This window comes from Verticillium alfalfae, genomic scaffold (genome assembly GCF_000150825.1).
Source record: "Verticillium alfalfae VaMs.102 supercont1.3 genomic scaffold, whole genome shotgun sequence".
NCBI lineage: Eukaryota > Fungi > Ascomycota > Sordariomycetes > Glomerellales > Plectosphaerellaceae > Verticillium > Verticillium alfalfae.
This window is the reverse complement of record NW_003315036.1, coordinates 1378748-1390281: the sequence shown is the minus strand read 5'-3', so window position 1 is coordinate 1390281 and position 11534 is coordinate 1378748. Positions and strand designations below refer to the sequence as shown.

The 11534-nt window shown below is 54.1% G+C and overlaps 3 protein-coding genes across 3 annotated transcripts; 1 reads left to right on the top strand and 2 right to left on the bottom strand.

The window, feature by feature from the left end:
- Window positions 1–372: 372 nt before the first annotated feature.
- VDBG_02940 (cyclopentanol dehydrogenase) lies at window positions 373–1483 on the bottom strand (the record flags this gene model as incomplete). The annotated part of the gene is made up of 3 exons (XM_003006755.1): window positions 373–669; window positions 719–1077; window positions 1156–1483. 3 exons carry the CDS (start codon window positions 1481–1483, stop codon window positions 373–375), a joined length of 984 nt encoding a protein of 327 aa, XP_003006801.1.
- A 1153-nt stretch (window positions 1484–2636) lies between these two features.
- Window positions 2637–4722, bottom strand: VDBG_02939 (predicted protein; the record flags this gene model as incomplete). The annotated part of the gene is made up of 5 exons (XM_003006754.1): window positions 2637–3088; window positions 3281–3699; window positions 3755–3860; window positions 4174–4369; window positions 4498–4722. 5 exons carry the CDS (start codon window positions 4720–4722, stop codon window positions 2637–2639), a joined length of 1398 nt encoding a protein of 465 aa, XP_003006800.1.
- Window positions 4723–8508: 3786 nt separating this feature from the next.
- VDBG_02938 (conserved hypothetical protein) lies at window positions 8509–9937 on the top strand (the record flags this gene model as incomplete). The annotated part of the gene is made up of 5 exons (XM_003006753.1): window positions 8509–8661; window positions 8724–9102; window positions 9160–9277; window positions 9349–9413; window positions 9483–9937. The coding sequence occupies 5 exons, from the start codon at window positions 8509–8511 to the stop codon at window positions 9935–9937; spliced, it is 1170 nt and encodes a 389-aa protein (XP_003006799.1).
- Window positions 9938–11534: the final 1597 nt, after the last annotated feature.

Sequence of the window (11534 nt, the reverse complement as noted above, 5' to 3'; positions counted from 1 at the left end):
TTCAGGCTAGGTAGGAATTTGCACAGTATAGAAAGACTCCTAAGTAGCGGATGGTAAAACGCGTTCGCAAGAACTCATCGCCAACCACCTTTCCGTCAACACTTCCTTCCACATGTAGCGCATTGAAGTTCATATTACAGGAGGAAATTTCACGCTTGCGGCACGGCTTGTGATGATCTGGCATGTGGGTAGGCCTCTGATATTGGCTTTCAATGATGAAATATGGAGTGCAATGGCTTGGCTGTCTGCTTCATTCTATCCTTAACACATGATCGATACAACTCGTCCGACTCTCAGTCTGAGGTACACCGTCTACGATGGCCAGCAACGCGACTGGAACGCATTTCCCAATGGTCCTTCGAGCCACCTCTATCACCACGCCGTGTGACCTCCATCCATGATGAGGTTGCTGCCCGTCATGAAGCTGCTCGCGTTGCTGAGCAGGAACAGGGCAGCCCCCTTAAACTCGCGCGTCTCAGCCAGGCGGCCCATCGTGTTCTCCGACTCCCACTTTTCCCTGAGTCCCGGGACCTCCTCAAAGTTCTTCTGCACCATGGGCGTCAAGATGTGGCCGGGGCTGATGCAGTTGACGCGTATGCCGCCGCTGCCGTCCTCCCTCGTCGGACTCCACTCCATGGCGAGGTTGCGCGCGAGCTGCAGCACGGCGGCCTTGGACGAGTTGTACGCCGGCGAGATGAGACCCTTGTTGGCGACGGACCCGGGACATGCTGGCGATGAAGACCATGCTGCCGTGGCACTTGTGCTTGAACATCTGCCGCGCCGCCGCCGTCGCCGTCATGAAGACGCCTGCGTAGTTGACCGCCATGATGCGGTTGAGGTCCTCGATCGTGTACTCGGCCGCCGGCATGATCTGCTGGATCCCCGCCGCCGCCACGACGCCGTCGAGCCGCGCGTGCGTCGAGGCGATGGACGCGATCTGCCGGTCGAGGCCCTCCGTGTCGGCGACGTCTTGCTGTCGATACGTCAGCGAGCCGGCGCTCGGGCTCGGCGTGCTGCTGCGTTTCTGGGCTTCAATGAACTCGGCGCTGGGCTCCGGAGATACGTCTAGGCAGTAGACTGTGACGTTTGACAGCAGTGTCAGCATTGTGTGGGCGGTTATGGGGGGGGGGGGACGGCTGTAACGGGCTCACGGACCTATGCCTCCGGCTTCCCTGACGGCCTCTGCCAGCTCCAGACCGAGCCCGCTTGATCCGCCCGTGACGATGAAGACCCTTTCTTTGAGATCAAAGTCGGCAAACGTCTTTTGGCCGACGTTGAAGTCTTTGGGCGGCTGGTCGTGGGTCGGGTTGTGTCTGGGCTCGGGGTTCATGGGTTTTGCGAGTTCTTGGGCGGCGTGCTGCTGGAACGCTCTTTTGCCGCCGCTTTGGCAAAATCGTGCCTGACACGCTTTCGATCGTCGCAGGAAGGCGCCTGTTCGTTGGGAGGATACGATCCTGGGAGCGACTCTGGATGCAAGAGACATGCTGGACGGTCGGCGGTCGGCAATCGACGTGCGAGAACTTTACGGATGGTGTTGTAGCGGATTAGGTCGGATAGTGCAGCTCTTCTTTAAAGAGCATCTGAGATCATGCGTATCTAGCTGTCCCCATGCATCGCGACGTCTGGGACGGCGGCCGAGGATTAAGTATCGCATAGCAACTCAGCTGTGACCTCACTTTGCAATTGGTCTTTGCGAGCAGCGTCGTCACCCGCCGTCTCAGGAGGGGATTCCAGGACGTACGTCGGGACGCAATCGTTGGGTTCAGCTGGAGGCTGTCAGGGAAAGGAGCTGCACGGCTGGAGAGAATACTCCGACATTACAGGAGGATCGTGTTGGCACAACCACCTTGGCGCTGAGTTCACATACCCAAAGCCGGAGAGGAGTGGCTGATCCGGTAATGCAATCTGATAGATGACCCGGGACAAGGTTCCGGAGTCTAAATCTGTACGGATCCGCATCTTATCAAAGAAATTGCGATATAACACACAGATGGTACGACCCGCCTATCCTCGTGGGCAGCAGTCGCCAGTCTCGGAGTCCCACACCGATACGAGACAGGTCGGGATGTGCTCTACGGCATATTCTTCCTCAACGGCTGCCCTCCAAGCCCAGATCATCAATCAAGAACGGTGTTGGGGTCACAATGTCGGCCTCAACGACCAGCAAGGTGACCAACAGAGGAGCACCCGGAACCACTGAGCGCAATAAAGGTCCGGCATGGGTGCCATACCGCCTGGAGCCGCCAGTTTTGGTCTTGCATGACTTCATCGCCACACACATTCATTGCGCCGCACGTGCGATCAAGAAATCAGGATTCAGGCTCCACTTTGACATCATGCGACAGACATTTGGATACGAAACCAGCTTAAGATAAAGACGCGAAGTGTCTCTACAAAGACGTTTTCACAGGTCAGCAAGGGAAGGTTTCCCTTGCCCCCGGAGCAATGTCCGGCACCGCCACTCCCAAACACGATTTGTCTGCCACAAAGAACCCACGTCACTCAGTGGCGGCCTACAAACTTCCGATGTTGCGTCCGTAGGCCAGGTGAAGAGAACGCCGTAATTCAAGGGACTCCGAGATCACCGACAAGCAACAATCGGACTGACTTCCCCGACGAGCCTCACACAACTTGCTTCAGCGGAATTCTTCCTCCCCTACAGCTGAAGAGACGTCCGGTCTCAATCTGTTGGTCTTGTCTCCACCAGCTCCAGGGCCTGCCAAATTTGCAGACGAACTTGCAATGATTAGTCCTGTGCGAACAATTCCAGGCGCATTCGTCTCAAACGCCACCTCGGAGTCTTGCACGATGGGGGAAACAAGGAGTGATGGCTCCGCTTGGATTGAATCGGGGGCTTCGTTGACAGTAATGTTCCTGGTTCTTCGGACAGTGATTGTGGTGGTCAAGTTATCATGCGAAACAGAATTCTTCAAAAAGCCAGAGCTGGTTGACGAAAAGTCGTAAGTCGCATCAGACAAGGTATTCCAAGAATCTTCGGAAGAAACGGCTATGCTGGGCGGGAAAATGGTAGGAATAGCAACGTCCGATGGCGAGGCAGTCAAGGAGCCAAATTCAGCCGGCTGCCAGTCTGTTTGATCATCTAGAGGAGGTTCACACGAACCATGAGCCCACTCGTCGATGGTGTCCGGTCCCCAAGCAACCAGGTCAGTGCCGCAGTCAGCATAGGGCGCAAGGTAAATAGCCTTCGTATCCACGTCAAACACGGCTGCTGTTCCTTAGTCTGCATTCTAGCCATAGATCGGAGGGCAGAATTTGATACCTGTGACGGCAGCAAGAAACGTCTCTCCGAGAATGAAGTCTGTACCTGCATCTCCTCGAGAAATCCCCAGAAGGCATGCGCCTGGGGACTCAGCATCTGTGACAGGGTCCAAGATCAGATCCTCAATGGCGACGTCAATATCGAAAGCTGGAAAGTCACCCGCACCACCGAAGCCAAACCGGATATACTCGGCTCCATCAAAGCTGCACGGCAAGCTGTAGAGAACCTCTCCATCACGTCCTGCTTTCGGCAGGGAATACGGGTCAAAAATACCAAGGATGACATCGAAGGCCTCGGCAGGAAACCGCGTCAGTCTGTTTCTGGTATTGAAATACGCCGGACGATCGTCGTTGGCAACATCCACCATGGAATCCGAGTCCGAAACAAGAATCTGAAGCTTGGCCAGAGAAACACAGTATCTGTGACCATGATCGAATTAGTGCGGCTCCAAGGCTAGAGCTAGTGAAGGCTTACGATGTGGAATGTTGGTGCGTTTGATCTTCAAGAAGACGGACATGGTTCATGGGCCCGTAGTACTTTCCGACATCTATACCACCGAGGGTGAGAGAACCTGCGTGACCTATGAGATCTTTTACGTTCCCTGCATCTCCAATTGAAATTTCGTGAACTTGCCTTCGATTACCAGTCCCGGGTCTCGCGAGCTTTCGTGAGTCAGTGAAAGGCTGAACGACCTGCTGTCAATTTGACCAGTCTGAACGAGCCTGTCCAAGAGACCGAGTCTAAAAACACCAGGAATCTCCTGCCCGAGTCCAATAACACCAACGGGGGACTGTTCATAGTACAGGTTCTGGTTCAGGCAAAGAAGAACGTCATATGAGTATCCTATTCTTAAACTAAATAATCCTCATGGGAAAATGAGGCTGTGAACGCACCAGCAAACACAATCATCTCATTGATCGCTGTGCTGAAAATCTTAGCAGGAGTTTCGAACAAGCTGAAGCTGAGAGAAGTGTTGAGCATTGATTCGGATGCAGCCGGGTTGTACAATCCAGAGATTTCAGTTGTGCGATTGTCGCTGACGTTGTCTTCGTGGTCAAACATACGATGCACGGAGCAAAGAGGGCTAGCCTATATAATATCAGACGTGGCGTCGACGAAGAGCCATGATTCTTGTGCGGGTAGCCCAATGGGGACTGCACATAGATTAGTTGATGATCCCTCTCTCTGGGATTGTTACAGGTATATGTACGCCTGACCATATGGTCGGGATCCCCAGGCTGTAGGTTGAAGGTATTGACCGGAGGGGGAAGTGAAAGCTTCCCTTCATTTTCAACTTCTCCGCCACTCTTGGTTGCATGCCGGGTTTGCAACAGTAGCTTGATAAACCCGTTCTGCTGAGTGAATCCCGGTCGCTCTTCGAGAAGACTTGGCAGTCCATGCGAGTTGCAGACGGCGAACAAAAGGACCAAAACGGACTCCATGACGGCTAAAGTTAGAGAAAGAGCCCAAATTAGAGGGTGATATCACGTTTCTGCTGCGGTACGGCACTCCCTTTTAACAACAGACGGTCGGGAATGGACATCATCGAGAGACACATTCGTTTTGCATACGCAGAACCCATATCGCACGCCGCGACTTAGTGACTTGTGCTCTGGATGTCTGGTAGATGACGAACGGCCCTTGTTTTCCTTTCGGGTAGGTAACAGCCCGCTCGTGGTAGCAAATGTGGTACGAACGGAAAAATTGCCGTGTCGATGTCGGCCAGAAGAGCCACAACAGCGAACCTACCGACCTTCGTATTGCCTCCGAAACACGCCTTGTACGAATCACACTATCTGTCACCAATGGCATGCTCGTATCGCAGACCAAAGATCAAAGTCAATAACTTGCTTCCGATTGCAACATGTCGCCGACAGTACATAGGAGTTGTCAAAGAAAAGAAAGAGTGGCAGTATGATGTGGGGACGGGCTCCGTCTTCGTCTGTGTTTGACGGTCTTGGGCTCTGTACAGACATGCGAATGTAGAACATCCCACGAACTTCGTTATCCTTAGGCAACTGTCGCAGGTCAATTTGCGGCCCGAAATCGTGGCCTCGAGATTAGATGGATGTCCTTCCTAGCTTGTCAGACTACAGGACAAGGGCCTGCATAAGGTTTGCGTGATCCGGGAAGCTGGGTCGCACCACTGCAACACCAAAAACGATGCAGCCTCCCCTGAAGCCAAGCAGCTGTCAAAATCTTTCCAAGAGCCAATAAGGCTTGTGCTGATAAATTTCTGCTGCACGTCCCCAAATGTCACGTAAGCGACCAGGAAGCAGCACACTACAGCGAGACACGAGGCATAAAGATGCCCTGAAATCCTGTTCGCCTCGAGGTCGTCGCTGAAGTTACGCCACAGATGAGCGAGGTGTTGACTCGCTCGCTTGAAGAATACATCCTTGCTCGCTTCTGCATGATGTGTAGGGAACAGTCTGGAACCTTTTCAAGGATCCCTGAAGCTGAATCGAGCTATCGAGCAATAGCTCATGCACATATGACGGGGTTTTCCGTCTCATGCTTCCCGAGTAGAATACATGGCAATTGCCGTTGCTTCACGCAGTGTTAGAAGTTGAAGACAAAAACCTCCATGACTGTTTGCGGAGGGGAGAAGAAGTTGAGACGACGCTGGTCGTGTGGTTTCGCGCGTGCGGTATAGTTGCGAGTAGTGGGATGTAGGGAGTTGTGATCGCTTAACGCGCAGCCCCCCAAAACGCTCCCGATTGTTCTTACGTAGTTACGCTGCGCCCCCTCCTGGGGGACAAGCGTGCAAATCATGTTCAGTAAAGCGCCTTGGCCTGCCTCAAAAAAAGCTGGCTTGGGAGCTTGTTGAGTTCCGCGGAACTTCCGGGTTGGAGCTAGGCCAAGTGGGACGTTAGGGCTGGCAGAGCATCACCGATACAACTGAAATTACGCCTACCGGGTCACTGTACCCAAACAGGCCGGGAGAGGCGGCACTTGAAGAAGCTGCTTTTGAAGTTCTGCCGCAGCATACCGTGAGAAACAAGACAAAGCATAGTGAAGTGTTGTAGACTTGCCTTCAGGCATACCTATGTGGTGTTAAGCACCCGCCAGCATTGGGTGCCTGATCAACATCAGGTACTTAATGTGTTCTGGCGTTGTTCGCTGTCCCCATTGCTCACACGATCAGACGCACAGATGGTAGCAACGAGTTGCCATCCTTCCATCTAAACTAACCCAAGGCTTGGTTCGGATCGAAAATTGATCGTCATGGAACCTTGCAAGCTTTGGAAACCCTCAAGCAGGTACAATGACCTATTACCAGGAGTTATCCGGCGAATCATGGTTGGCGACTTTGAATAGAATAAAGAACAGACGAGGGCGATCATAACGCCCGTAGAGACGAGGAGCCCGCGAGTCAACACCACGCCTAAGTAAGCCACTGCTCTGGCAAACTCCGCGTGGATCCCGCCTTCACCAAAGGAACCTTGAGATTCGTGGTGTCTTGGACCTCAAAGCATGGGCCTCGAATGCGGCACAACACGCGGAAGCTACAGCAGAACCCGAAAGGCAGTCTTCGATCCGTCCAGGAAGCCAAGCCGCCCTGCCTGGCAACGAAGGAAGACCGCGTTTCGTCAAGGACCCTTGGGAGCTGTGTGGCGCCACGAACGCCTCAGAGCACTCGACAAAGCACCCGGGACTTTTGCCCCCGGTGCCGGGTCGACCGTAGCGCACACTAGCAGCAATCCCTTGTTCAAGAATGTGCTCAAGCAGAAGTTCATAGGCTGATCCCCTTCCAGCTCCCCCCGCCCAGCGATTCAGGCTTTTTATCAGTACGAAAGCAGGGGCCAAGAGTCGTACCCCTGCCATTTGCCTGGCGTGCATGGCATCAGGGGTCGGCAGCACCGCCGGCTCCGCTGACATCTACAGTATTCTTGTCACTTCTTCAGCGAACCTGGATCTCGTGCATGAGACCAAACACGCACGCTATTTCTGCCCGTCTTCCCCCCGCATGGCTGATCACCCCGCTCGGTGTAGTCTCATTAGCCGTCCCCTTTTCTTCATCCAGCGGGGCAATCTTCTCGGCCGTTGCCACCATACCACGGGACGAGATTAGGCTCGAACCCAGTCTGTGCCCAAAGACACATCTCGGCAAGGCTGTGATCGAAAGATGGCTTGTGGTGGTTGCGATCATTTCCTTCCTCATCAGCTTGACGTCTCAGCTGTGGCACCGGATGTGTTCGAGGCGCAGGAGACTGTCCATCACTTCTGTTTCTGGCCGGCTTCGATTCTGCCCCAAATTGACTTGGAGGAGACTAGCTGTGCAAACTCTCGGCTGGCAAGTAAATGCCCTTGCGTCAGGCATGTCGCCCTTACTTTGAGGACCTCTGGCCGCACGCGATGGGCCGCATATGTGACAACCCCTGTCCACGCGCCTCGCTTGCAGCTGGTCGGGGGGTTTGACCTGCAGCTTTCCATCGTAATTTTGGCCGGAACTTTGAACAACGAACCCTGGCTGCCGCTTGAACGGTAGAAACCGTCCTTGGCCATTGCGGCAACCCCTTTACGAGCTGCCCGCCCGTGACAGTACCCCGTAAACTCTACTGTGAGTTGAGTGCGACTATTTGATGGCATTGCAACCCAACCCTTTCCTCATTCGACGAAAGCGACAGAAGCTGAAGGTGCCTAACTCTCTTTGCGTCTCGTAAAATGCTCGCAGTATTTCTTCCCCGAGCCTGCGAGGCAAGCCTTGTATCACTTCAGGGGCCCTAACTCGGGGTTGTGACAGGGGACATCCCACTGGCTGGTCACAAATCCCTTGACCTTTGTCACAGCCTGCATCGGATGGACTATCCCCATCCCTACCTGCGTGCAGGGGTGCCTCACGATCAGGTTGCATTTCCTGCCTCCGCAACCCTTGGCCCACGCCCCAGATCCAGCATGCCATTACATGGCCTGTGGAAAGACGAGTATCCTTTCCCGCTACCCCAGCGCAGGCTTTAATCAACACGATCCCATCCCCATCGATCTGCGTATCACTGGCGTTTGTCTCTCCTTTTCCTTCTGCCTTGTGGACATAACAGTGTCGATCTCTACGGTTCCCCTGGCTTGACTGGCCCGAGCCACCCAAATGCCCAGCATCTGATCGTCGGAAGCCTCGACACAAAGCGACAGCATTCCAAAGTGGTCGTCAACCCTAGATTGCCTGTCCGGAAACTTGCCTGCGAGTAGAACCTCTGGGGCATCCCAGAGACCACGGATCGCCCATCATGGGCAAACCTGATGACTATGGCCCGGTCATGAACGCCTCGTTGTGGACCTGCGTTGCGTTCGCTACCATCTTCCTCGGTCTACGACTATTCGCCAAATTCTGGAAACACCGTGGACTGTGGTGGGACGACTACTTCCTCATCGGCGCCTGGGTGAGTTCTGCCTTGAAAAGTGGTTACCTCTCGAACACCACCGCTAATGGCGGTCTCTTCAGTCCATGCTCATTATTAGCGTTGGCATCAACACCAAGAATGTCTCTCTAGGCTTCGGCAAGAAGCTCACAGCCTTTCCTCCGGATTTCGACTTCAGCATATTCGAAACGGTCGGTCTCTTGGGAAATTTGGGCGGCAACGCCTCCATGTTTGGCATCGCGTGGAGCAAGACATCGTTTGCCTTGACGCTGCTCCGTGTCGTCGAGGGCCGCATGAAATGGGCCATCTGGTTCATCATGATCACCGTCAACCTGTCCATCACCGGCATGGTAATCATGACATGGGCTCGGTGCAGCCCTGTGCAGAAGAATTACAAGACAACCCTGCCTGGTCACTGCTGGGATGCGAAGATCAACGCCGATTACATGATCTTTGCCTCTGGTAAGTCGAAATTATATTCAGTAGTCTTGTGTGTGCGGCATGCTGACGATGCCTCAGCCTACTCTGGAATCATGGACATTGTGCTCGCTCTCCTCCCTTGGCAAGTCCTGTGGGGGCTCCAACTGAACCTGAAGGAAAAGCTCGGAGTGGGCATCGCCATGAGTCTTGGCATCTTGTGAGTCGCCTGATCCACGCCCCCCCCCCTGCCCGTCGAATATCTTGTCGGGAACTGACGATCTACCCCAGCGCCGGTGTTATCGCCTTCATAAAGTGCTCTGTACTTCCTTCTGTCGGAGGGCCGAACTTCAACTGTGAGTATAAGCTATCCCCGCGTTTTTGTTCCCAAGATGAAGTCTTCAGGAGCTGATTAGATACAACAGACGACGGTTCACTTGTAATCATCTGGGTTGAGGTCGAGAACGTCATCGCCATCATCGCAGCCTCGATCCCCGTTCTCCGCGTCTTCTTCAAGGACCTCAAATCCTCGGCCCGAGGCTACTACGCGTACGGTACCGACGACAACACAAAGAGGTCTCGCATCGGCAACAACACTGTTGTCGTGACAGCGAACCGCACTGTAAACCGCCGCGGCTCGGTTAGCAAACACATGGGCGAGTCTGGTCTCGATGACGACAGCGACAAGAGTATCCTCGACGGCCGTCACGGTACGAGTCCCAGCTCTGGCGTCCTGGGCGGCATTACGCGCACAAAGGAGATCACCGTCGACTACGATGCAGCGCGGGACGGAGACAGTGCGCGGAGCGAAGGCTACGAGATGGAGCAGATGGGCGGCCGTAGACATGATCACCCGCACAGCCCTGGCATGGCCGTGTAAAAGCAGCAAGCAATTGTGATTTGATGTATTATTGAGTACTTAGCGAGGTCTGGCATCGTCAAATCCCGAAGTCATTCACACAGAAACCGGCATCCGTGTCTGAATATTGTTCTAGATTCGGCTATTCAAATATCTCCGTCTGCGCTCTGATAATAGCGGTAATATTATATCATTCGCATGACGATCTCCTTCAATCTGGATTGCAGCCAACTTTGCTCGCGAAATGACCAATTCGTCAGCACTTTCTTGGACAAGAAGAATTAGCAGCGTCCCAAAGCACAACAACCGCACCGGCACTCCAGCGCCACCCAATGACTCCCGGGCGCTGCTTGGCCCGTCTCCCCGAGCACCCTACCGAGCCTACCCCCAAGCGGCGTTCCAGGCTATCAACAGGGGCTTGATCCCCTGTCGACGGAGGCCAGGCACCCTTGTTCCCCAAGTCCTATTGCATCGGGGGCAATCTCTGTTTTCGAACGGTCACAAGCCAGCGACACGGAAACCGGTTCATGGATCGCTCTTCCCGCTGCCTCCTTCCTTTTCTCCCCCTCCATCGGGGCTGGGCAGAAATCCTTCCCTCAGGGGCAAGACGCAGTGGTGCGACAATGCCAGTCATTTGTCGCACGTGGTACTCGCTGTTCGAATCTGCTTGCCTGGCCGATGAAGAAGTGAAAGAGTCGATACCTTGCTTCCTGTGCACGTGTCACCATAGGCTCACTCTTGGCAACAGCAAGTGATGGGCATCGGGTCGTCTATATGAGCTTGAACGTAACCTTCCCAAATCCTTGGTCGTGAGAGCCTGGGTCCACACAACATCTGCCACGGCTTCCCTACGCTCGGACGTCCCTACCGATGAAGCCGCCGCCTATGACAAACCCCGTCTGTAGGGGACGGGCGGAACGGTGTAAATGATTTGCCCGAATAGTCGTTTCAGCAATCGAGCCCACAGCTCGCGGTGGCTATTTTCCTCAAGTGTATGCTTGGGTCGCAGGCAGAGATGGAGTTGCGTGCGCTAACACACTGATTGGTCGGAGCTCCTTCAATGAGACCTGGAGACGTATTTGCAGTACGCAGGCACAGCATTGGGCCAGACGAGGTCAAGAATCATATATCACAACCAGTTTTTCGCGGCAATCTGAGCGATTACTGCTGCTGAGTAGTGGTACCTTTCTTCTCACGAGACGTGGTGTATGCTTCCCAGCTGCTAGATGGTGTACGCATCAAGCCGGTCGAGGAACTCTTGCTCGTTCGGGAGACTCAGCTCACGGATCACATCTCGAAGATTCCAATGTCGTGGCAGCCCTGCGTCAGTTTCAAGTCTCTTCTAATCCTTAGAAACCCAATGTGAGGGCGGCGTCACACGCAAAACGGCCTCCAAGCTATTCTTCCCCAACTGAAATGCGACTTCTATAAATCCCTCAGATTTTTGGGGACGAGGGAATCCTTGAAAGTGTCCATCGAACGCAGGCAAAGCCATTGAAACCCCGAGGATGTTTTCCAACCACCCCTCTCGGGCCATCTTGTATTTGCATCCGCTAAGTGACCCGTGTCGCGTGCCACATCGGAGGTGGTGATGATCTGTGCAAAAAACGAGACATGA